Source organism: Pseudorasbora parva, chromosome 4 (genome assembly GCF_024679245.1).
Source record: "Pseudorasbora parva isolate DD20220531a chromosome 4, ASM2467924v1, whole genome shotgun sequence".
Classification (NCBI taxonomy): domain Eukaryota; kingdom Metazoa; phylum Chordata; class Actinopteri; order Cypriniformes; family Gobionidae; genus Pseudorasbora; species Pseudorasbora parva.
The window spans coordinates 41528058-41554902 of record NC_090175.1 but is presented as its reverse complement, the minus strand read 5'-3'; the positions used below and the strand labels follow the sequence as shown (position 1 = coordinate 41554902).

The following is a 26845-nucleotide window of genomic DNA, read 5'->3' as shown; positions in this document are numbered from 1 at the left end:
ATAATGTTGAAATAGAAAAATACTTTGCCTGTAAGCACCATTACATAATTTTATTTTATGTGAAAATGTTTAAGGAGGAGCATTAATCTTTTTTTTTTTTTCACGCCACATACAGCCTAGCCTACATTTTGAACTCTTTTTATAAAAAGCGAAGGTTTGCCTTTTGCAAACTTGCATTTATGAATGTGAAATTTGCATAAAAATAAAATAAGAAATAAAACATAATTCAAAGAGCGTTCTTTAAAATAACCCATGTTTATAAGAAAATGTTTTAAAAGATTATCAACAATGAAAACCATCACATGAATCCAAAAATGCTGGGTATATTGACAGGACCAAAACAAATGATAAAGTGTTTCCTTTACAAAAACAGCATTTTAAATCGATATCAGTTTTACATTTTTGTAGATATTTGTAGGATAAACCTATGCAATAATTTAAATGAGATTTCCTTAACCTTATTAGTAAGGATGGATTTTTGAGCAAAGATATTGTTCCAGTAGAAAATAACAGAAGGTGTAGAAATCCTTGTGCTTGAGAATTTTGCAAGTGATGTAAAGTGTCCTGCGTGCGCCACTGCGCTTATGGCGTAGGCTACTGCGCATGCCTTTTACTGCGTGAGAAGTAGGCCTGGCTTAAATGTTTTCATCCTGTTCGCAACCGAAATCGCGCGCTTGCAGCCGCCGATCGAAGGTAAAGGGGAAAAGGAAAGAGGTAAATAGTCTAAACTATGAATGTATATAGCTTTACGAGCTCGGACTTAACTTGCATTTTGAAAGTGTGCTGATTTTGCCGCGATCAGGAGGAGCTTCCGTAACGCCTCGCGTGTCACTAGGCCCGCTGACCCACATTCGCGAGACCGCTCGAGGAAGTGCGCGCATGAATGTCAGCATTGCATTTCACATTATTGTACAGTGATTATTCATCGCACCGCTGCATTGTGATCTCGGCACCGAAGGAGCTCAGATCTGACCAGGCACATGTGTGAATGTGCAAGTGTGTTTTTCGGTAGGTAACGTTACCATTTATACTTATGTTGATAAAGGCGGTAGTGGTACGCTGCTGTGCAGGAAAACCCAGATGGTATAGGATTTTGTTAACAAGTATTAAAAAGCGGTACTATCTCTTGAAGTTAGATGTCACTTGCACTTACGTGCCATTTCATTTTTCAACATGCACGGTTGGTTTTGTTAGGATGTTTTCCCACAGCGTCAGTATGCTTAAGGTTTGTGAATGATTGGAATGCTTACAGTTGTTCTCGTTGCAATGTAATTATAGTGTTGCACTGGAATGATGAGCAGAATGTTTAATCTTTCTAACTGCACGCTTTAAATGCACTTCGTTTAAAGCTTTTCAATTCTGTGGTGTGAATCACTTGCTTTTGAATTAGCAAGTGAAAATGTACTAATATGTTATATTGTTTATTTATTTTTTCTATTTTGTATTTTTTGTTGAGTAAGCGCTCATGTTGCCTCCAGTATCCATCAATTAACCTTTCACCTCTGACTGTAAAAAAGAGTGACCAAACGGCCTCACAGAAACCGTTGGGCTATTAAACTACACTGTTCATTTGTCATCCAGTTATCTTCTGTTTTGTTTGTCTGCAGACTTTTACATTGGCAGGCCCTCTTCTCCAATGTCTTCCCAATGTGTCAGGTTGTTTTTAATCCCAGACTGATCCATGAGACGCCGTTATCATGAGCTCCAGAGATAGGTAAAGCTGAAACGGTATTCATGCTACCTTTCAAAAGTTTGGACTTGATGAGATTTTTTTTAATGCTTTGAAAGAAATCTCTTCTGTAAGAAAATAATGACGACACCAGAATAAAATATTAATCCTTCTGAACCTGAAAATACAGAATTATACGATGCCTATAAATAATGGAAGCCCTTTTTTACTGGTAAAATTAGACATTTGGCATTATCAGGACCCACGGTTATTGCCCCATTGCATTATTAACATTAAATATAGTAGTTTAATATAGTACTGTTAGTGTAAACTAAAAAAAAAATTCTAATGCAGTACTTTCAATTCATGCATTCGTTAAATCTCTTTTACACAGACAAACCACCTGCTCTGATTAATGCTCTTACACAAGAATAAACAATCTAAAATACTTTGAATCATCATTCTACCAAAACTAAAAATGCGAAATGGGGGCATAAATGTAAAGTGTGTATTTGTGCCTCTTAACCGACTCAAAATGCAATTAAAATGTCTGTGTAACATGAACAGGGCCCTTACATGACAACGAGATGTGTTAAGCCACTTAGCCATTGTTTAAATTTGCCTAAATAGTGTTTTAGACGGCTAGGAGTAGTCTCACGCTGATGTCCCGTGGAAACGCTGTTGTAACCGGAAAAAAAGGCAAATAGTCCAGTTGGGAAGAGCCTTGTGACACTGAGCTAATCCTGCTTGATATTGTCCCAGGTTAGAAAAACTGTCCTTGGTGAAATGGGCCTAGCAAACAAACAACTTTGAATTAAATTGTTGCGTTATCCATTTGTAAATAAACATCAACCATGACTGTTGACGTTTGTTATATGTGGGAAGGGTATGAAAAGTCCTCACATCCCCCCACATGGAACATAACATTTATTTCCATGATCTGCCGTTTTCGATATCCTCGCGTGACGCTTGTTAACCTGAACTCCCAATGATTTGGCTGCGTGCGGTTCCGCCTGACAATGAACGTTGGCTGGCATGCAGTCACAGTTGGCGTTAGGTTGAGAATCGCTTGTTTTTCCGTGGTGTTTTCAACAAGCAAGATTTACATATGAAGGAGGAGGCAATGGTGTTTGAGACTCACTGTATGTGATGTACAAATAACTCTTGTTATTTAACTATGGCAAGGTTAATTCAATTTTTAATTCTAGGGCACCTTTAATTAAAAGCTACTGTATTAAAGTTTTTTTATTCAAGTGTGATTTTTTTTATTTTTTTTTATTTTATTTTTGTTTGACCACCTTGTGTGTGTTTGACAGTATTAGCACAGTAAGACTACTTGGTCCAGTAATCACGTGTGTTTGACAGGTTTTTAGTGCGCGCTTGTTCATCGCAAAACAGTGTATAAGCGCGCAAATGAAATGTTTACAGGAAAGGCTTTAAAACGCATGCAAATAATGAACTTTGTGAATAGTGTTCCGTGAACTTTGTGTATACTTCCGTGAGTATAACTCTCTGACACCAGCATTTCATGCATGGCTAAACACCTCCTAACTTTAGTGCATATGATTATGTGCTGATATAAGTACATTTTCAATCATATGCACTAAAGTTAGGGGGGTGTTTAGCCACGCTTGAAATGCTGTTGTCTATAGAGTTACAGGCACACTCAAACAGAGCTGAAATTAACTGAGAGAAATATTTCAAACAGAGAGAAATAAAAATAATTAAAAGCAAAAATGAAAAAAACGCAATTCAAAAGCGCATATTGAACCGTGAGTGCCTTACCGAAAGGTTTAATATTATATTGAGAATTGTGGCATCTCTAACATTTATAATACTTACTAAAATATAATTATTATTTTATTGCTTTTGTATTAGTTTTTTGAAGAGTAAAAAAAAAAAGAAATTGGTCTGTCTTGATGCAAATTTACAACCGGCAAGTCGGTCGGACTAAAAGGAAACAAAATTAAATAATTGAGTCGGTCCTAAATTGACAGGGTCGATCGGGTTATGGCAAACAAGAATATTTTTAAGGATGGCCTCAGCATTGTCTTCTCTTCTGTGTTTGTTTTCAGTCTGCAAACAAAGATTTGAACGGTTAGGAATCAGCGCATTGATTCATGATTTGGATCACTTGTCAAACTTCCAAACTGCTGAAATCACGTGACATTGGCAATCCAAATTCTGAATCAATTCACTGATTCATAACCATTCGAAGCTTTGTTTGTGGATTGAAAACAAACATGGAAGAGAAGACAATGCTGAATAAAGTCGTAGTTTTCGTTATTTTTGGACCAAAATGTATTTTCGATGCTTCAAGAGATTCTATCTAACCAACTGATTTCACAAATGGACTACTTTGATGATGTTTTTATTACCTTTCTGGAAAGGGACAGTATACCGTACATACATTCAATGGAGGAACAGAAAGCTCTCGGTCTAAATAGAAAATAGAAAACTATGTTCCAAAGAGAAACGGAGCTCTTACGGGTGTCGAACTACATTAGGGCGAGTCATTAATGACATAAATATCATTTTTGGGTGAACTAACCCTTTAAGGGGTCTGTTAAAACTCATTGGGCTCAGGGGAGGCAAGAGAAATGTGGACTCCCACTGTAAATGTACCTGTTGGTGTAATATTTATATTGTTTTATTTTTGTAAAAAAAAAAAAAAAATCTCATCCATTTTTTTTTGGGTGGAGGCACTACCTCTCTTACCTCCTTGGAGGAAACGCCCCCTGATTGACATGATTTAAAGAAAATAAAAATGTTTTTCTATCAGACAGAATACATTTGTTTATTTTCCCTGTTTTAGGGATGATGAAAGTGTTTTTGATGGGCTGATGGAGGAAGATGAGAAAGACAAGGCAAAACGGTGAGTAAAATTGCAAATATTAGTTGTTTTTCTGTTATACAACATGAAATATTATCCTAATAGAAATGGGGGACCCACTTTATATTAGGTGGCCTTAACTACTATGTACTAACATTGTAATTAATCATTTGATACAATGCACTTATGTACATGTTTTTACATTGTAGTTACATTTAAAAAAAATATTTATAAAATCATAGTAGCTTAGCCTACATAACAGATAGGCTTATCATTGTTGAAAAAGTCCCAGCTAGAAGAATACAACAAGCTTATTTGTTTCAGTCAGAGACCAAACTACACCAAGTAATTATGTGAAAAACTGCCACTGAGGCACGTGTAAACTAAACTGTTTGATGCTTTTGCACCGTATGTTGGCTTGTAACATTGTTAAACATTATTGAGCCATAGTAGATTCTATCATATCTTTATTTTTAGTAGGTGGTCTCGAACGAGTTCAAACTCAACTTAAAGGTTTAGTACACCCAAAAATGAAATTTCTTTTATTAATGACTCACCACAATGTCGTTCCACACTCGTAAGACCTCCGTTCATTTTTTGGAACACAGTTTAAGATATTTTAGATTTAGTCCGAGGGCTTTCTGTCCTTTGAATGTAAGTGTATGCCCACTTGCTGTCCACGTCCAGAAGGTAATGAAAAGATCATCAAAGTAGTCCATATGTGACAGCAGTTGGTTAGTTAGACTCCATTTCTAAGCGTCAACAATACAATTTGGTCCAATTACAACAAATATTTTTGGACCAAAATGTATTGTCGATGCTTCAAGAGATTCTAATTAACTTACTGATGTCTCATATGGACTACTTTGATGATGTTTTTATTCCCTTTCTGGACATGGAGAGTAGAGCATACACTTAGATACGCTGTCGGACTAAATCTAAAATATCTTAAACTGTGTTCCGAAGATGAACGGAGGTCCTACGGGTGTGGAACGACATTAGGGCGAGTCATTAATGACATAAATTAAATTTTTGGGTGAACTAACCCTTTAAGACAATGCGTAGGTCACGGAGTGACATGACATGTCGCTTTTTTCTAAAGCTAAAGGACTTCCGGGATTTGATCGTGTCTGGATCATGGTGCTGTGTTTTCATTACTTGTTACTTTTTCTATGTATATTGATTGTATTATTTACATGAGGAAGAAGTTCTTATTTTCAGTAAAAGCCCTTGTTTTGAGGGGTTTTGGGTCCCTTGGTTAATTATGTTTTAAAATAAACATTGCATGGGTTGAAGACATGTTTCATGCTTAATTTTTTTACCTCGTTTGTCTGTGTCACGTGTTTTGCGCATGAGCCGCAGGCGCCTCAACTACAGACTCTGATGACCTTGCTTAATCGATCATTGATACGCTTTATCGATTCAGTCACTATTTACAATTAATTGAGCGTCAATTACTTGTTAGCATTCCTACTGTAAAGTGAAAAATTAAGCATTAATCATTTTGCAGCCTTGTATTGTGCTTTGTTGCTTTATCATCTTCTATTATATCTTTATTATCACAGCGTTTCGAGAAATAAGTCAGAGAAGAAAAGGCGAGACCAGTTTAATGTCCTCATTAAAGAACTTGGCACCATGTTGCCCGGAGTCACACGCAAGATGGACAAATCTACAGTATTGCAGAAAAGCATAGACTACCTGCATAAGCACAAAGGTGAGGCAAAAAAAGGAATTCAAGTTCTGGACAGAACAACCAAAGATTTTATTGTTTGTAGTGCACTGGAATAATTACAGGAATAATTGTTTTTCCATGCGCACAATAGATGTATGTGATTGGTTTTAGTTTTTTAACGGTTACAAATTAAACCTATAAAATAGACAAGTACAAAATGCCCTGTGATTTACATTAAAGTGGAATACTGTAATCATCACTTTTCACAATGAACTTATCACAGCCATTATTGTAACCTTCATTAATCATGCAATTCTACTACCATACTACTCTATTATTTTTAAAGAATGTGTGTGAGTTTAATGCAAATTTTCTTTATGCATGGAATACCTGGATGACCTACAAAAATGCCAAAGGGTGCAGTATAAACCAGATTCAACCGCACACAATATTTTCAACCTTCCATTCCAGATGCACAGTCATATCCCCACTGATTTGTAATATATTCCACACATAAGTTTAATATCCTTTTTAATTTGTCATAACAGGACTTCACTCGTGAATAAAATATGCTGTGTAATGAGGTCCTGTGACAACAAAGCTGCGTACTACTGCAGTTTTCTGCACCACTGCTCAATCTACAGTACAAAAACAAAGGCAATTATATTTAATGCAGTTTTGAAAAAATAAGGAATACTGTAGGAAGCACTGTACTTTTTTATTATTTAGTAATGCTAGTACAAATATTTAGTTGGCTAAAGCTATTTTTCTATGCTAGTATTCCATTCAGAACTGCAATGTCAAACACTGTAATACACTACCTTTAAAATATTGGGGTCAGTAAGATTTTTTTATTTATTCCGAAAGGGTGCATTAAATTGATAAAAATGATAATACCGGTGAATGCTTTTATAATTTTACAAAAGATTTCTATTTAACAGAATATGCCTTTCCACAAAAACATAGATGATTATGAGAAATGTTTCCTGAGCAGGAAATCGGCATTAAAATGATTTCTGAAGGATCACGTGACAATGAAGATTGGAGTAATGATGCTGAAAATTCTCCTTAGCCATCACATGAATGAATTAAGTATATTAAAAGAGAAAATGGATATTTAAAATATGTAATAATGTAATATTTTGTTTTATTAGTTTTGCTGTATTTTCATTTAATAAATGCAACCATGGTAAGAAGAAACTTCTTTCAAAAACAATTTAAAAAATCTTTCAGACCCACATTTTTAAAGGTATCGTAGTCACTAATGAACTGAGACATACAGATCCTAGGATAATTAAAAAACTATTTACAAGGAAGTGTTTGTGTTCACATACAGAAAATGCTGCACAATCTGAGTCGAGTGAGATCAAGCAGGATTGGAAACCACCATTTCTTAGCAATGAGGAGTTTACACAGCTGATGCTAGAGGTGAGACCTCGCTTTGGGCAAAACGTGTCTCTTTTCTTCTTGTTTTGAAAGATGTTTCCACTTAATAGAATATGAGCACATCCATGTTTAATGTTTATGATGTTTCATACATCACTTCTAGATTAAATTTTTGTGTTGTTTTTTTTTCAGGCGCTGGATGGGTTCTTTCTAGTGATGCTGACAGATGGAAACATAATTTACGTCTCAGAAAGCGTAACCTCTCTGCTTGAACATCTGCCTGTAAGTGAGAGTGTTAATGTGTGTTTAGTTGTGTGAAGTCTGTTTAAATACTGTCCTGCAATGGTTAGATTTTTGTATGTACATATCATATGTAATCGTATTTGTTTCAGTCGGACCTGGTGGATCAGAACCTTTTGAGCTTTCTTCCATTGGGGGAGCACGAAGAAGTGTATAAAGCGCTGGCCTCACACCCAGACATTAAAAAACTCAACTCTGATAACCACAAGGGTGAGTGTCCAACCTCAATCCCTTCCAAATACCTGTTTTGCTGTCGTATTTTTAAAATCTCTGTGCAAATGTGTGCTGCCTCAGCATATTTTCACTCTTAACAGTCATCTCTGTTTAGTTTGTCGTGCGCTTAATGTGTTTTTTGGTTTGTTTGTGTTTTTATTAGCCAAGAACAAGATGGAATTTTGTTGTCACATGCTCAGAGGTTCTGTTGATCCCAAAAGACCGCCCGTCTATGAATATGTCAAGTTTATTGGCAACTTTAAGTCACTTGCTGACAGTGAGTGTTTGTTTTTCCTCTTGATCTAGACTGACTGAATACGAAACCATATGTTAACTGGATTCATTACACAAATCTCCTCTTCTCTCAGTGCCTAATGCAACCCGAAATGGCCTTGAGGGAATTTTGCAGCGCTCGTTGCAGCCGGCCTTCGATGATCAAGTCTGTTTTATTGCGACTGTGAGGCTCGCCAAACCCCAATTCATCAAAGTAAGCTGAAAATCAATCAGAAACTCCAGAGAAAAGTAGATCTGCGTTACAAATACTCTCTCTGAAAGCAGACAACTAAAGGCATGCATCATAATAAGGAATTACTGATGAAAATGCTAATATTGACACAATTGATTTGTGTACAGGAGATGTGCATGGTGGAGGAGCCCTATGAGGAATTCACGTCTCGACACAGTCTGGAGTGGAAATTCCTCCTATTAGATCACAGGTTTTCACACTTACTCACAATATCGCTTTCTCCATGTTTGTAACTCATCGTCCAGTTGTTTCTTCAATGAGGTGTCTGTGTGTTGTTGTGTTACAGAGCACCGCCTATCATTGGTTATATGCCATTTGAAGTGTTGGGAACCTCAGGCTATGACTATTATCACGTAGACGACCTGCATTCACTGGCTAAATGCCATGAGCATTGTGAGTTAAAAGCACACACAAATATATTTGAGACTTTCTTTAGGTACCATATTTTTCATATGTCTATCCCTTTATCTGTCTGCTTGCAGTAATGCAGTTTGGAAAAGGGAAATCGTGTTATTATCGTTTTTTAACTAAAGGGCAGCAATGGATTTGGCTCCAGACTAACTACTACATCACCTATCACCAGTGGAATTCACGACCAGAGTTCATTGTGTGCACGCACACTGTTGTGAGGTATGCAGAGGCACACAGATGTCTATACCAACCAACCAAAGAGACCCCTTTTTCACCAGAATTGTTCATGTTCAGGAGCCAGAGCCTGTGCTCTGCCAGGCGAACTGGAGCCTGTCGCATCCATAGAGTGTAGAATAGTGGAGCTACCAATGTACAAAAAATATGGACGTAGTGTCCGTGACATCACCCATCGGATTCTATAGTGCAGGTTTGAAGTGTAAAGTACAGACGAGCTGGTTTTTGCATTATCGCGCGTCAAGCCCGGATAACAGAAAATGGGCACAGAGGCGGGACATCGGCGGAGCTGAGGTGACGTGATGACTAACAGACAGCGGATAAATGTAAATGAAAGTGGCCACACCCTTAATTTTTGCAGAACTGTAAGACTTTATGTAATGTAAAAAAATGAGTTATAAAAACATTCACCCCCCTCACAGTTGTCATGAAGGATAAAATTAGCCATATAGACTAAAACCACAATATGTGCTAGGCTGTAAACATTTTCTGCTGTAAATTTGGCCATTTTAACATTGGTCTCAATGAGATTCTGCTGCCTTCTTGAGCCTGTCCCTACTGGCCAGTTGAGGAATTGCAGTTTAAGTCACTTGTACAGAGTATGTGAGTGGAGTGGGAGCGGAGCGGCGAGATTTTGAATAGAGTGAGGAGCGGAATTTTTAAAATCCGGAGCGTTGTGGTTTTCACTCGCTCCGAGAGCACTCCACTACTGCTCCATCACGTGTACAATTCATGCCAACGGCCGGCACATAGCCTAATAACTACATTTTTAGCCAGAACTAGAGCTTAGATCGGCTCAAAAAATCAGGCCCGACCCTACCCGAGCCCGTGCACCCTACCCGACACATTAACTGTAAATATGAGCCCGAGCCCAATTTAAACCCGACCATTTTTTAATACGTGGGCGTTCTGACGAGAACGAGCCTGTAATGACTAATGAGCGGAGAAGCCGGTGTGACTCAGCTCAATAATCCGCAGGCGCGCGCTCATGAACGGCTCACTGGTAAAATGATGTTCGCTCAAATCCAGGTCAGACGTAACATAAATCTGCAGCTTACTATACTTGTTCTAGCCATTAAATGTTGTTTTTTTTTTATATATATATAAATATACTATAATTTTTTATATTTCTTCTGATTATGATAAGTGCAAAGATGCGAGTGGGTCAGAAATGATTTTGGTGGTTATATTTAGTTGATATTAATATTATTATATTAAGTTTTGTTTTGTAAAAAGACTTTCTTTCGTTTTGTACAAATTGTCTCTTAATTTTAATAGAGGTTTCTTAAGCCAATTGCATGTATTTAATAAATAAGAAGCAAATAGTGGACTATAATTTTGACGTGGGGTCGCGAAAGTGATTGCTTTCATTGCTCACGAACTAAAGCGTATCTCATAAATAAACTGAAACTCCAGGCTTGCCTCACAGACATGAGAAATATGTAGCCTAATATGTGTAGAAACGATTTGAAACGAAAATATTTAAATAAGCAAAGTGCTGTATTCAGAACTCACACGGTAAACAACTAACTTGATACAGATGGATCACGGCGATATGGGCATGAGCGGGATGTTAAAGTTAAAGAGATTTTTTTTAAACTTCTACATACTGGTGAAAGCAAATTTTAACAGCTTATTCACACATGTAATCGTTCTCTCTAATGCATTCAAACACTTCTTTATCTGATTTTGAATGAGCAGAAATCTGAATTGATCCGTAGATAAAATTGATGAAAACGTATGTATCTTTCCAAACTTCCAAAAAAAAAATTGCACTGCAAAAAGCATCAATGATATTTAACTTTTAGTGCTGATAAAGCCTAGGCTATAAGTTTGGCATATAGTGGGGGGAAAATGCACGCTAATGTTCCAATAAACCATGTTGAAACGAAACTAGGGTCCTAATCTCCTATTGTTAATTTTTTTCATTTAATGCAGGTTGTAAACTGAACTTTATAGTGATATTTCAGAGCTTACTAAAATACTTTAGCGGTTAGCTGCAAATTTCCTCGGAGCGAAGACGGAGCGGTGTTTCTGATAGCAGTAAGCGAGGAGTGGAGCGTGGAGGGGAAATTGATGCCGCTCCACTCCGCTCACATACTCTGCTTCTGTATTGGCTTCAAGAGAAACTTGGGGAGGTTGCCGCTTGGTCGCAACGTGTTGTTTACCTGACTATAACCAGTCTAAAATCAAACAGTGTTTATCTAGGTGTTTGTGCAGGGAATGCGGCATTTCTGTTTTGCTCTTCACAATACTGTGCGTGTTCTTGCATACTAATTGCTCGCGTAAACTTCCAGTACTCTCATCTGTCCTTTTTTTTTTTTTACAATATATTGAAACTGAAACCATTGATTCATTCTCTTGCATGCACAATTTTATGTATTTGATAAAAAAGATCAATGTTGTGCAACATTATTGCATTGCACAGCGACAGCATTTTTTCTGTTCCCACGCTCTGTTCAAGATCAGCTAATTTTTAGGGCTTGAGCTGAACCTATATTTCTGCACTCTTTTTGCAGTTCTGCTCTTATTTTCTAATCTTTTTGTTCATAGCTATGCCGAAGTGCGAGCGGAGCGGAGGAGAGAGATGGGTATAGAGGAGTCTCCCCCTGAGCTGACTGGAGACAAGGTGAAAAGCTTGAGACCGAAACCTCTCTGAAATAGTTAACTAATGTAGTACATACTGTTAAAAAGCTTATCTAAGGCAGATTGTTATTTAAGTATTTTACACAAAGTGAGTAAAAAAATGTCCATGTCATTAATAATTTTGAGGTTAATTGTGGCTGCTGCTTGGATGATTAACAGATTCATGTGTCTCTTTTGCGAAATTAAATATACACTTATTAAATTGATGTTAAAATTAATACAATTTATTCAGCAAGCATGTAATAAATTTATAAAAAGTTAAGTCAAGTCAGCTATTTCTTGAGCGGCAAATCAGCATATTAGAATGATTTCTGAATGATTGTGACACTGAAGACTGGAGTAATGATGCTGAAAATTCAGCTTTGCCATCACACAAATAAATTACATTTTAAACTATACAAATAGTACTATCTAACATTCATCTATCACTTATTGCAAAAATATGGAGCTACTACACCCCTACAGATATTTTAGTCTTAATTCTCCTCTTTCTCTCTCTGCATCTGTCTCAGATTTCTGGCCGTGAATCGCAGTTGAACACCTCCAGTCTGAAGGAGGTGCTGGATCGTTTCAGTAGGAGTCGCACACCCTCCACCTCCTCAAGGAGCTCCCGCAAGTCCTCGCACACCGCAGTCTCTGACAACACCTGCACATGTAAGCATTAAAACAAGGGCTTGACATTAACTTTTTGTGAGAACACTCCACAAGTAATGTTTGTTTATACCATCTGGGTAGCGTACTCAATATTGATCAGGTGAATGCATTTTTTAAACCGCTTGTTATACAGCTATGATAATCACCGTTCTAAACTAATGCACTGCTTCATTGTTGTAGCACATACACACACTTATACAGACAGTAGCTTACAACTCATATCCAGACTGAGACCTCGACCGACATTTATCTAGTACATATTTTATACATAAGTATAATATAAAATATACATTTTAGAACACTATTAAAAACAAGTAAAAAGTCAATAATAAAATAAGAACAAGTAATCAAATTACAACCAATAGCAAAAATAAACAAAAAATAGATACAAATTAAACAGTGCTTTTCAGGTTTTTCAGGTATCTCTGTGTACAGAAATTGAATTAATCAATTTTAAAATTACACTGCACAGTCTTCACTGTATGAGTAAAAAAAAATATATATATATATATATATATATATATATATATATATATATATATATATGAATCCTTATTAAAGTGACAAAAGTTAAGTTGAGCATTCAGTTTAGTTTTTTTTGGGAGTTGTTGTTAAAGGTCCCGTTCTTCGCGATTCCATCTTTCAAACTTTAGTTAGTGTGTAATGTTGCTGTTAGAGCATAAATAATACCTGTAAAATTATAAAGCTCAAAGTTCAATGCCAAGCGAGATATTTTATTTAACAGAAGTTCCCTTTCAAAGCCTACAGCGAACGGCCGGTTTGGACTACAGCAGGAAGTGCAGGGATGTAATGACGTCACTAGAACAGTTTGTTGACTAACCCTCCGCCCACTAGAACACGCAAAATAGGGGGCGTGGTTTTGTTGCTGTCCCACGTGGAGAAGAGCGCGCATTCAGCGCTTGCATTTCCCCGTTATGGTGAGAGGCGGGACCTTTCCGGGCAAAGTGCGCTAAGCTGCTGTCCAATCACAACACGGGAAGCACTGGCCCAATCAGAACTCGTTACGGGTTTCTGAAGGAGGGACTTCATAGAACAAGGAAATCATCAGGCCGTTTTTAGGACAGAGAAAACAGCGCTGTACAGATAAGTATATTGTGTGAAAAATACAGTACAGAAACATAAACTCATGTTATATTGCACACTGTAAACATAATCAAAGCTTCGAAAACATGCGAAGAATGGGACCTTTAAAAAGGACGACTTTCATTTTAAGACATAATGCATGGATCAATATACTAATACCGTTACAATTGCGTTTTCTTTCTTGACTGTTTATAGACATAACTGACTACATTTACTAGGATACTCGTCAAGGTGGTATTTTGACATTTCGTGTCAAGTTGTCCGTTCAAGGGAAAGAAGACGTGAAAAAGAGCTCAATTCAGTCAGATGCGGATTTCTGGCACCCTTCCGACGTGTGATTTTTATTTTTGCGTCGTCTTGAGCTTCAGTGTTTAAATTGGCAAGGCTTAAAAAATTGTGGCCCGATCAGGACAGCGTCAATTCTCTTTACATGGTACGTGTAAAAGCTTCTCTTTTTCTCTCAAGTTTGAGTGTATGCATGTGTGAGAAAGCCACAGAGGGTGCTCTGAGCCCAGCAACGGTGCATAAAGCTCAGCAGGCAATGATGATATATTTGCGCTAAAATAATTTTTGACCTCTAACTCAATCATAAGTGACGGAAATTGTACAATTTACTTGCTATTAGCTAAGTACATTTATGTATTTATTTATTTATTTTCGCCCAGAGCGAAAATTTAGTCGCATATGCAAGTGATTTACTTAAATTGTAATGAATTTAGATCATCTCTTAGATCATCCGAATCACACTCACACAGAAACATTTAAGAGCACCCCGTGCTCTATCAATGAAATAGTTTGAGAACCTAAAAAGTTATTGCATTTCTGTTTTTGAAGTAACAAAAACCCAGTTTCACTGTTAGTAGAGAGACAGACAGATAGACAGGTAGGATTAATTCACATGCTGTCGCTCTCTGATTAAAACCAGGTGTTATTTTCTATTAGGTTTTCCTGTTTGAAAGCATATGTTTGATTTCCTCAGCAACTCCCTCCAAGCTACAGAATGATGTGAGCACTCCAACCCGGCCCTCTGTTGATATGACACGTCGTTCCTCTGTCAGCACACAGGTGAGACTTGCCTCTTCATCAACAAAAAGTATTTAATAATCTTACAAAAACACTTCTAACTTACCCTTAATTACTCAGTTGCTATGAGTATGTCTTTGTTTTGATAGTCCATGAGTTCTCAGAACACCAATCAAACTGGCTCTCCGATCCAAATCAGCCAACATCAACCACAACAACAACAACAACCTCAACCACAGCAGCAGGTTCAACCTAATGCTCTGGTGAGAATTTAGTTTTGTTCCATTCAGTTTTTTTTTTTTTTTGTTCAGCAGATTCAACTTAATGCACTGTGGCCTGTTGCATGAAGCCAGCTTAACAAACTCTTGAGTTTCATAGGAGGTTTAGTGTTGACCAATCCAGGTAAATCCAACCTTGTTTAGAGCAGGTTAAAATTTCTCACAAAGCTCTAAACCTTCTTTCAACTCATGTTCGATCCAGAGTTTGCAATTAGTGCATGTGTGCATGAAGTGCGTGCACCTGAAAGTATGACGTGCGGCATGCGGCCAATGACATGCAACTTGGAGTGTCAGATTGATTTTTCTTCTCTGAAATTGAAAGCATTTACAAGGCAGAAATAAACATAGTTGGAGACGGCACTTGACTCATAGCTGATTTCATAGGCGTTGCTAGGCCCTTTTTAGGGGGGCTTCAGCCCCCCTAAACTTATGCCTCAGCCCCCCTAAAAAATATGTGATTAACCTTAAAACATATGAAACTGGTGGCAGGCTTCGGCTTCGTCCCGTTTTTTTTAGTCTGTCTCTCCAATCCGCAGCGGCTCTGAGCAGAGCGCAGCGCACGTCAGAAGCAGAGGTGTGTGTGTGTGTGTGTGTGTGTGTAAATCTGAGCGTCATTGGTCTGTCACCGCTCGTCAATGTCAAAATATTTGATAAAACCAATCAAATCAGAGTAGGCGGGCTTTATGGTCACACAGAAACTGCTGAGGCTGAGCGCAAATTTTAGTAGAGCAACTCGACGTCAAGTAAGATAAATGCAGCTAAATTAAACATTCATGTTTGACAGCGTCTGCTTTAAGTCAGAAATGTTAATCAAAAGAAAAAAATATTTAGGCAAATGATTAAACTTGTTGTGTCTAATTTTTAGACATTTTTAACTGGAAATATGCCAATATGTGATTCATAATGCCTTAACAGAAAATATTAACAAAGCCATTTTCATCAGATTAGGTGTAAGTTTAATAATGAATGTGTATATATTGTAAATTAATATAATTCTATTTGTAACATTCAGTAAATGAAAACAAACATCAGCTTTTTCAGCCTGTATTGGGCATAAGATTAGTAGCCTATATGAATGTTCATACTGTGATTTTAATAAACTTAAAACTTTGATAAACAGTAAATTAACGTGTCTAAGAAAATTATTCATGAAACATAAATATCAGTATGTTAATATGTAAACCATATGTTCACTTTATTCACTGACGAAAACGGAAAAAAACAGTCAAAGCTCAGCGTTATGAAGAGACAGGGCAAGATAAAAACAGAGAAAACGAGAGATGTGGACATAAGAAAGACAAATAAAATACTGCCCAGTGACATGGTTTTCAAGCTATTGTTATCACATTTTTTGGCCTTCAGAACATCATAAAATGCTCATATGTAGATCATAGAAATGAAAATTTTCTCGGGGGACCATGTTAGAACCTCCTAACATTTGGGATCTTGGTTATTATAAACCTGCCTACATTATTGGGTATGATAATTGCATGTACAGTATGGCCATGCATTAAGGTATTAATATTTGCTTTATAAGTAATGATAAACAGCCAATATCTTCTGGGTATGCATGTTTGTAAGCTATTAGTTAATAGCGCAATTTGGACCCTAAACTAAATAGTGTTACCATTTTTTCTACAGACCTACCCTCACTGGGGGCTGAGCCCCCCTAAAATAAAAATCCTAGAAACGCCCCTGGCTGATTGGTCCAGTTTAGAAGCAGTGTAGCGCTACCATGACGATGAACGCTGCTAAAAACCAGTCCACCTTGAACCCGAAAAACCAGAGTTTGCCCAAACTAATCTCGAACTTATCTGGGTAGCAACCAAGCGGCAACATCCCGATCACTCTTGAAGCCAATACGGAAGTAATCTAAACTGCAATTCCTCAACTGGCCACTAAGGACAGGCTCCAGAAGGGAGCAGAATCTTCTGAGCCCCATGTTAAAATGCCCAACTTTACAGCAGAAAAAAACATGTTTACAGCCTGGTACAAATTGTGGTTTTTGCCTATACGGCTAATTTTGACCTTCATGACTGTGAGGGGGATGAATTTTTTTCTAGCTCATTCGTTTATGTCATATAAAGCCTTAAAGTTCTGCATAATTAAGGGCGTGGTTACAGGTAGATAGCCATTTATCCGCCGTCTATAGTCGTTGCGTCACCTAAGCTCCGCCCACATCCTGCCCTTTTGCCCATTTTCTGTTATCCGGGAGTGACGCGCGGTGACTCACTCACAAGATGGCAACGCCCAGCTTGCCCCTACTTTAAGCTTCAGAACGGCTTATCGAAATCCTATGGGTGACGTCACAGACACTACGTCCATATTTTTTACAGTCTATGGTAGCAACTGAAACAAACTTCATGCAACAGGCCACTGCTGAGAATTTAGTTTTTTTGTTTTGTTTTTTAGCTAGCCTGATGTGGTCATAGTCAATTCTAGTCTGAATATGAGTCTGAAACTGCTCCATTGGGCTGTGATTATGGGGCGTGTTTCAACCGAACCAGGAAAGACCTCAATTGTATAGACCTACAACCAATCAGAGCAACGACGCGATGCATTACGCTAGTTGTCAAATCTCAACAGAACTCAACTGCACTGTGTTGCCAAGTCAGTGTTTTTTCCAACGGGTTGTTTTCTATGTCCGTGGGTTGAAGCGACTATTATGTGATATATAGACCAATGAGTGCGAATTTTAGCAGGCAACCTTGCCAAAATAACACACATTTTACCCCCCAAACACCATTTTTTTCCCGGAGAACCCCCCCCGAGAAGCTTTTGTTTAGGGCTAGTAGTTGGCGGATTTTGTTGTAAAAACTTGGCAACCCTGTCTGCACGCGTGCTGAAATAAACGATATTTGCGATATTTGAAAAAATTAATGAGAGACAGAGTACCTTTAAACCCAACATGATCATCATTTTTGTGAGAAATAGTGAAGGTGAATGCATATCCAAACAAGCTCTCCGTTTAAGATTTGAACAAATATAATCCAAGCCCCTTTGATGATGTGCATGAGTACATTACTGTTTATCATCTGTCTGTCATCGTCCAGTCCGCCCTGATGATTTCATTGGTCCGAACAGTTTCTGTTCGGAGATAATTACTCCTCTATGGATCGAGGCCAGACCTAGAAATGTTGTGGGCGGGGCTAAGTTCGGCTGGCATCCAGGCTAATTTTTAGCCTGACAAATATATTTTTTGGGGGCCTGATACCGATATTAGGGAGTAAAAAAAAGAGTCTGATATTGTTATATTGGAGGTGGGCATAGATTTTTTTTTTTAAATCTAGATTCATTTTGAAATGAATCTAGATTAATCTAGATTAAAATGGCTCATCAGAATTCTGCCAAAGGCTTTCAGAATGTGTGCTACCCTCTCGCATGCGTTACACTAGGGGTGTAACGAACGTACCGATTGCTCACGGTTGGGTTTGTATCACGGTTTTAGGTTCACCGTTCAGTACGGATTTTGTATTTTCTATGTTCAGGGAAAAAAGGACTACTGTCAAATAAATAAAATAAAAAATAAGAACAAATAACTTAAATACAAGCAGCAGCACAAATAAATACTATTGAGCAAAGATACTAATAAAATAAACAATGCTTTTCAGGTTTTTTAACATTAGTTTTTAGGTAGAGAAATTGAATAAAGTAATCAAATGTAAAATAACTGCATATTTAACTATTTAAATTAAAGATGAATCCTTACAAAAGCTATTCAATCAAGAATAGAAAGAAGTCGTCTTTCTCGACTGTATAAAGTTCTCTTAAGCCATACACAGACTATGTCTGCTTGGAAACTCATCAGGATGGACATGTTGACATACATTTTGTGTGAGTTTGTTCGTTTAAGCACAAGACTTGAAAGATATCTCAATATTTGCACGCTGTGAGACGTGTGCGCTTTTTGGGATGAGTGCACAGAGAAATCATCTGACAGCGCACGTGAGTTCTCATTCGCATCTTCTGGCTCTACACGTGGTAACTGATAACTGCGAAATGACTGGTCATATCCGGACATATGGCAGCACTCGCATGCACTGAACAGTTTGCAAAGAGAGACCATTTGCCCACGTTTTTCTTTTATTATCGCTGTTGTAATGTATCACTGAGTGAGGTGGGTGTGTATCCATCAACAGAAACAGAAACAAAGCATTATTTTCAAGTTACAACCCATATAGATGCCTCATCAGATGTGAGATGAACCACATACATCCAACACCGCAGACATGTGACAAGCACGTACATGTTGCGGTTTCTGTTTGTAGGAGACAAACTATTTTTCACTATTATACGGTAGGCACTATTGTGCATCGCCTGAACAAGTACAGAATCTCCAGATTAAAACAGAGGCGAAGAAGAAGCATACACATGTAATCTCATATCAAGCAGCAACCTCCCCCTGTTTTTTCTTGAAGCCAAAATGGAAGGGACTTTATTTTAATAGTCCATGAGTTCTCAATTCATCGATTGGCCACTAGAGAGGGGGCTCAATGAAAATCTGCTCTCTTTTTTGAGCCAATGTTAAAATGCCCAACTTTACAGGAGAAAAAAAACATGTTTACAGTCTGGTACAAATTGTGATTTTTGGTCTATACAGTACAGCTAATTTCACCCGCAATAATTTTTGCGCAAAATGTATTTTTTTTCCCATATGACACCATAATGTTTATATTTCTGTGCTTTCTGAATGTAGTTCTCTGCACAGTTGAATGCAATGCAGCACCTAAAGGAGCAACTGGAGCAGAGGACACGCATGATAGAGGTGAACATTCAGAAACAACAGGAGGAACTGAGACAGATTCATGAGCAGCTGCAGAGAGTGCAGGGACAGGGCCCTCAGGTACACACGCATAATTGTCTGAATGTTCGCATTGACTGCTTTGTTTTCATGGTAACCGGATCATGTGATTTCAAATGGTGTCTTTCAGATGATATTGCAGCAATCGGGAGGTGGACTCAGCGTACAGTTGCCTCAAGTTGGAGGAGCACAGAATAATATTTTAGGGGTTGGTGCACAGACTGGAGTCATTGCTATACAGGGCCAAAATGTGACAAGTACTGCACACAGTGGGACTGTTCCACAGCAACAAGCACTTCCACAGCAACAGACTCCTCATTCCCTTCAGCAGAATCTACAGGGTTCTTCTGTGACACAAGTACGTTTGTTTTTTGTTTATTATCTTATCATCATTATTAAAAGGATGTGTAAGAGATGGGTATTTTTCATAAATACTGTATGCAAATTTTGTTTTGTTGCAAAATTATCCTCTTTGACACTGTGAAGCTGCTTTGACACAATCGTGATTGTAAAAGCGCTATATAAATAAAGTTGATTGATTGATTGATTGATTGATTGATTGATATTTGGGCTCATAAAAAAAAAAAAAAATCCCATTATATTTTTGTGATTATATTATACATTTGTCACCATTTCTGAACAAACTTATGACCTGCAAATATAGTCTACATTTATATCTTAAGATTTTTGAAAACATTAAACAATGTGTAAACAAAAAATATGCAAAACAAAATCATTTAAGAAAACAAAAAAAAAATTATATAGGTAGGGATGCACGAAATCAAAATTCTTGGCCGAAACCGGAAAAAAGGAAACCAAGCCCGAAAACCGAAACACAGAAATCAAGGCATTGCAATTGCATAAATTAATATTAAAGTTTCAAATAAAAAATCAATTACGCATATATTTTTTTGGCACATTGCACAGTATAAAATAAAACTAAAATGTTTAACTTGACCTCACTCATCTGTACATTAAATAATAATGTACAGGCCTACTGGCCCGCAGAAAGGTACAGAAATTTTATAAAGTAATCAAACGTAAAATATCTGCACATTTAACTGTTTTAATTAAAGATGAATCCTTATTAAACTTACAAAAGCTATTCAATCAAGAGCAGTGAGTGATGTCCTTATCTTTTGGTTGACATTACAGAGCAGTAAAGGCTACTGCCCCTTTAAGACCTAACTCACGGATATGTGTCGTCTTTCTCGACTGTATAAAGTTCTCTTAAGCCATACACAGACTATGCCTGCTAGGATACTCATCAGGATGGAAATGTTGACAAACTTTTTATGTGAGTTTGTCCATTTAAGTGCAAGACTTAAAAGAGAACTCAATATTTGCGCACTGTGAGACGTGTGCGCACTTTGGGATGAGTGCACAGGAACAAATCTCACAGTGTGGGCAAGTTCTCAGTCTTCTGGCTTTACATCCAGGTGATGAGGAGAAAAATTACTGTTCATATTTGAACATATGGCTGCAATCGCTGTTAGGAGTATATCCTTGCGTGTATCCATCAACAGAAACAGAAACAAAGCATTATTTTCAAGTTACAACCCATATAGATGCCTCATCAGATGTGAGATGAACCACATACGTCCAACACCGCAGACGTGACAAGCATGTGCATGTTGCGGTTTCTGTTTGCGTCATCAAAAGACTTTTATCACCGAAATACGGCCAAAAATGTAAGTGTTACATTTTGGGTGGCCGAATATTCGGTGCATCCCTAGTATTTAGCAGGCTTCGGCAGTTATCATGCAGAACATGCATATACACTCGAGTCAGAATAGGATTATCGTGCTTACACTGTTTCACATTCATGTTTAGAAAAAAAGAATATCCGCAGCTGCTGTCTTTCCTCATTCGACCAGTGTTTGGATTTCATGGTGGTTTTTGATATTTTTTGATAACTGAATTTCACCTGACAATGTTTCCACATGATATGTTAACCCATTTGATCAAAAGTAATTGTTTTGATTAAAGTCATACCAAACTGTGCCTAGAGGCAGATGACATTCTGTGATTTTAAAATACATCCAAACTTTAAACACCCCACAGTGCCACCCTGTGCATTTAGTTATAAGTGTGGGTTTTATTTTGCATGCTTAGGATTTCACTGCATTTATGCCAAGCGAAGCAACATGTGTAGCAAATTTATGATATTTTATTTTTCGAGTAATTAAAGATTGAATATCCGACACTTCGAGGACACCACTAATTAAAAGTTTAAATGTATGATATAATCTGAATTTTGGTCGCAATTCAGTGTTTCAGATTGTCAGTTCATATCTTTTTAAATGTATTATATATGTACACTACTATTTTAAAAGTTTGGGGTCGGTAATATTTTTTCAATGCTCCCCAAAGCTGCACTTATTTTAAAAAAAAGAAGAAGAAAAAGTTAGTTGTGAAATAATTATTAAAAGTTTAATAGAACCATTTTCTGTTTTAATATATTTTAAAAGTCATTCATTCCAGTGATGGGAAAACCATTTTCAGCATCATTACTCCAGTCTTTAGTGTCCCATGATCCTTCAGAAATCATTCTAATATGCTGATTTATCAATCATTTATCAATGTTAAAAATAGTTCTGGATTCTTTGAATAGAAAGTTCAAAAGAACAGCATTAATTTGAATTAAAAATCTTTTAAAGTAACTTCTGTCACTTTTGATCAGTTTAATGCATCTTTTATGAAAAAAAAGAAAAAAATCTTATTGATCCCATACATAATTGTGTACACAGATTGATTATGATTTTTAATACTGATATAAATACTTAAAGGTGCAGTGTGTTAGCCTAGAAATCTAGACGCACCCTAGCGGCAGCAAATTTAATCTGCCCGCGAGTTTCGTCTAGCAACTCTCAATACCCTTCTGAGCTGTATTCCCCTAACTCTTGCCGGGCCAATCACATAGTGTATAGAGTCGGTGGACGGGGCCATAATGACGACGGCCGAGTTGCGTTTGCGTGGTTCTAGTAAACACAGAAACTGGCGAATGGCGGCGGTTTTTCCAATCAGCTCTGACCGCGACTCTGGAAGACTTGTAGTTGAGCTTTTCTCTGAGAAAAGGACACAGAACGGCACTGAAGTCATTCTTAAAAACGGAAGATGTGTTCGGAGTTTTACCGATCGGATACGGCGAATGTTTAATCTATCAACGAGCTCTGTTTCATCTTCGTTGCCCTGGTTGGTTGTAGCGCTATCCTATCACGTGCAGAGGGAGTTTGAAAGACAACCGTTTATCCCGCCCCTCGGATTGAGCCCTGTCAATGGAGAGTTTCCAGACCAAACATCTTGATGTGGGTCTGGCTTGTCAGGCTAGCGAGTTCACTCTATGTAGATAGAAATGGCTCATTCTAAGGTAATAAAAACATAATACATTATGTAAAGTCTTTATACACCAAGTTATGCATATTATATTGCTTTTCTGTCAATAGATCCTCATAAATATTACACACTGCACCTTTAATAAATTTAAGGTATATGACACTAATCACAACTCAGAATTAGTTATACAATTTAAAAAAAAAAAAGTTGCTATAAAAAGCCCATTAACCATGACATAATCTCTTATCTTCCACTTCATGTGGTGACATCATCTAAATGGATGACATAATTTTGCTCTCTCATTCTTTTTCTCAGCGTGGTCCTGTATATAATACCATGATGATCAGTCAGCCTGCCAATACCAATGTTGTGCAGATACCCAGCAGTCTGGCTCCAAAAATCAACCAGGGCAATGCAATAAACAGGTACAGTACCAGTTTTTTTTTTCTCCTCTCTCTTTTCCACAACACATTGTCTACAATATATGCTTAAAATTATTATTATTATTATATTAAACTATTATTCTTATTATTAATACTACTAATATTATAATTTTTTTCTTTGCCTTACCCTGTCACTCAGGTTTCCTGCTGGGCAGCAGCTGGTCACTAAGATTGTGACCGCTCCAATGGCATGTAGTGCTGTCATGGTACCCACAACAATGTTTATGGGTCAGGTGGTGACAGCTTACAGCCCGTTCCAACAGCAACCAGGTCAGACACAGACCATAGCATTGCAGACTCAGTCAGCTGCGCCTGCAGAACAACAGGCTCAAGCTACCACGTTACAAACAAATCAACAGCAGGGGGCGACGCAGCAGCCAACAAAACAGCAGCAACCGTTTTTACAGGTAACAATGCATGCACATAGTTTCATTCTGAATCTTTTCAGAACTTGAGGCAGTTTTTTTTATGCACCACCATTTAAATGTTAATACTCCCCTTGTGACATGTCTCATATTCTTTAAGAGTTAGTTCACCCCAAAATAATATTTGTCATTAATGACTCGTGCTAATGTCGTTCCACACCCGTAAGACCTCCGTTCATCTTCGGAACACAGTTTCAGATATTTTATATTTAGTCCGACAGCGTTGCATTGACAATCAAATCATGAATCAATAGGCTGATTTATGACCGTTTGAATCTATATTTAAGGTTTGAAAACAAACATGGAAGAGAAGACAATGCTGAATAAAGTCGTATTATATCTATTATTCATAAAGTAAACCATACAAAGCCACTTCCATCCTTTTTTTGTCCAATTTGAAACATTTCAGTCGACTTTAATTTTTAAATAAAAACACATTTCTAAATTTCTGCTGTGTTTTTGTCAGAGCACACGCCTTCTCCACGGAAACCAGTCCACACAACTGATCCTGCAGGCTTTCCCTATTCAGCAGCAAGGCACATTTACTCCATCACAACAACCACAGCAGCAGCAACTGAAACCACAGACTCCAAAACAGCAGAAAACAACCCCCTCTCACCAGACTGACAGCACTAGTACCCAGTCTCAATAACATTGATAAACGCAATGGCCAATCAGATGGAGGTGCCTGCTCACATCATCTCTTCTTGATGTGTATTGGTGCTGAGCTCGTTTGAACAAAACGGCCCTTCGTGGCAGCATCCTAAATGCAGACAAGGAACTCCCTCAACATGGCAGCTGCACGGAATTCAACACCACCAGATGGACGCTGTGGCAACCGTGCGGAATATTTCACCAGACCAACAGGTGGTTGCCAAACTCATTATTTATTTCAACAATAGAAAGTATAAGATTGCTAGCATTTGCATTATCTTTGCCAAACAGCAAACCCTTTTGTCTTTCATTGTAAACAGCCCAAAGAACTGAGTCAATCTGTACATTCTCGTGTACCATACATGTAAATACACGTCCGTCAAGAAACAATGCAAGATATTGAATATTTTATATGCTGCATGAAGTTTAAACTTTCATTTGTACTTCCAGTTTTGTTTTTTAACAGTGTTTTTTGTTTTTTATGTTTTTATATTATAGTGATACTTTCTACTTTTAACCCTTCCATGACAATAGTCCCTTCATAATAGTTTGTCCTTGAGGTTATTAGAAGCACTAGATTTTTGTTTTAGTTTATCATTTTAGGGGTTGAAATTATAATACTCCATGTTTCTGACATTGTTTATTTCTAATTATCAAATACATTTGAATCAACAACAAAAAAAAATTAAGTGCCAAAATTTTGTTTGTTAAAAAAAAAAAACTACTTCCAGTTTTTGAATGTTAATTTGCTTTTTAGCTGAGTCATAGTAGTCCGCTAAAAAGTTTTTTGTGCACCTTTTCCCCATTACATCTAGCACTTATTGTGTTTATACACACTAAAATAGTCCATCCTTCTAGTAATTGTGACCTAATGGTTTAGTTTTTGTGTGCATGGATGGTACTTGTATTTTTTAGAGAAGAATTACATGCCATAAATAAGCTTTCAAACCCTCTTTCATAAATGCTCTGTCCTCCTTCATGGTTTTGGGAGCTATGCAAGAAGCCACATCCAAGGCAGACCGTTTCTGTGTTGACTGACTGAGGACGGTCTGGAATACTGTGGACCTTTTAAATCCCGCTTACAGGAAAATAACGATATTGTTCTATTCCTAGTTTTATTTCCAAAGTTGTAATTTAAACTGAAGCAGGGTTATCGTGCAGCTGTAGAGTCTTAAAGTTAATAGTGATCTTCCTTTTTGTATGTGCGTGAGACAGAGTGCGTGAGACAGAGTGCGTGAGACAGAGTGCGTGAGACAGAGTGCGTGAGACAGAGTGCGTGAGACAGAGTGCGTGAGACAGAGAATTTAAAGTGCAGGCTATTATATCAATAACAGTTTGTGTTTCTTCCAGTATCGCTGAATGGGTTTCTAACGGTGTGTATTAACCCCAGCGATGACCAATCAGTTCTCGCGTTGCAGTATCTCAGTATACTAGATGTTTCCCCATTGGCTTGTTAGCTATATACCTCAGAAATGAATTTATATAAGAAGTGTATTAAAAGCGATTTTATTTTCATATGGCAAAAGACATTAATGTTCAACAGTATTACTGTGTATAGACCGGTAACACTGTAAAAACACAAGTTAGAGCTGAAAGGTATATATGGAAACCGAACAGAGTTTGATATTGTTGACTTCTGGAATTCCAAAAGTGGAGATGGCCATAAAGTAGATGTCCACCTTCCCCTAATTTCTCGGATTATCTTTCATAGTTATGTCGTGCGTTTCATTTTGTTGTGCACTGAAACCCTCAAGTGTGTTTGCTGTTACTGTTGGAATCAATGTGTTTTATTGTGTGTACAATCATACATTTGCTTAAAATTTACCCCCAAAAAAGCTACTGACAGATTGAAGAGCTAATTGATTTGGACTGTAGATGCCCTTTTTTTAAACACTGTTTGTATTTCTGTGTACCCAAAATAATGTATTTTCAGAATATGATGGTTATTGGTTGTAACCCCAGAAATTTCTGATTTCTGAGTGAGTTGAGTGAATGATAAACTACATCATCAACGAAGTAAATTTAAGTCTTAAGGTGTTACCGTAACACTTTTTTTTTTTTTTTTTTTTTTTTTGATACTGAATTACTGTGCATCAAAACCATGTTACCAGGTCATATCATCTTTAATGTGACTGAATTTGTAGGAATTGTCCTCTGTTGGTTTACCAAAAAAAAAAAATTCCCTCCACAATATTCACTTTTGAAATAAAGCAAACAATGTTATTCAAGTTGTGTAC

At 37.3% G+C, this 26845-nt stretch overlaps 1 protein-coding gene across 3 annotated transcripts; it reads left to right on the top strand.

Annotated features, from left to right (window-relative positions):
* Positions 1–577: 577 nt before the first annotated feature.
* Positions 578–26569, top strand: clockb (clock circadian regulator b). Of its 3 annotated transcripts, XM_067441818.1 has the most exons (22): positions 578–714; positions 803–1008; positions 1608–1714; positions 4485–4544; positions 6068–6216; positions 7511–7602; positions 7753–7842; positions 7953–8070; positions 8237–8350; positions 8442–8560; positions 8707–8789; positions 8886–8992; positions 9082–9229; positions 11798–11873; positions 12403–12544; positions 14628–14713; positions 14821–14934; positions 19646–19792; positions 19881–20108; positions 23402–23511; positions 23669–23936; positions 24421–26569. In XM_067441818.1, the coding sequence occupies exons 3-22, from the start codon at positions 1698–1700 to the stop codon at positions 24604–24606; spliced, it is 2454 nt and encodes an 817-aa protein (XP_067297919.1). In that variant the 5' UTR covers positions 578–714; positions 803–1008; positions 1608–1697; the 3' UTR covers positions 24607–26569. The 3 variants fall into 3 exon arrangements, with proteins under 3 accessions (XP_067297919.1, XP_067297920.1, XP_067297918.1); XM_067441819.1 differs by lacking the exon at positions 803–1008 and having other exon boundaries at positions 588–714; XM_067441817.1 differs by having other exon boundaries at positions 606–1008.
* The last annotated feature ends 276 nt before the right edge of the window (positions 26570–26845 follow it).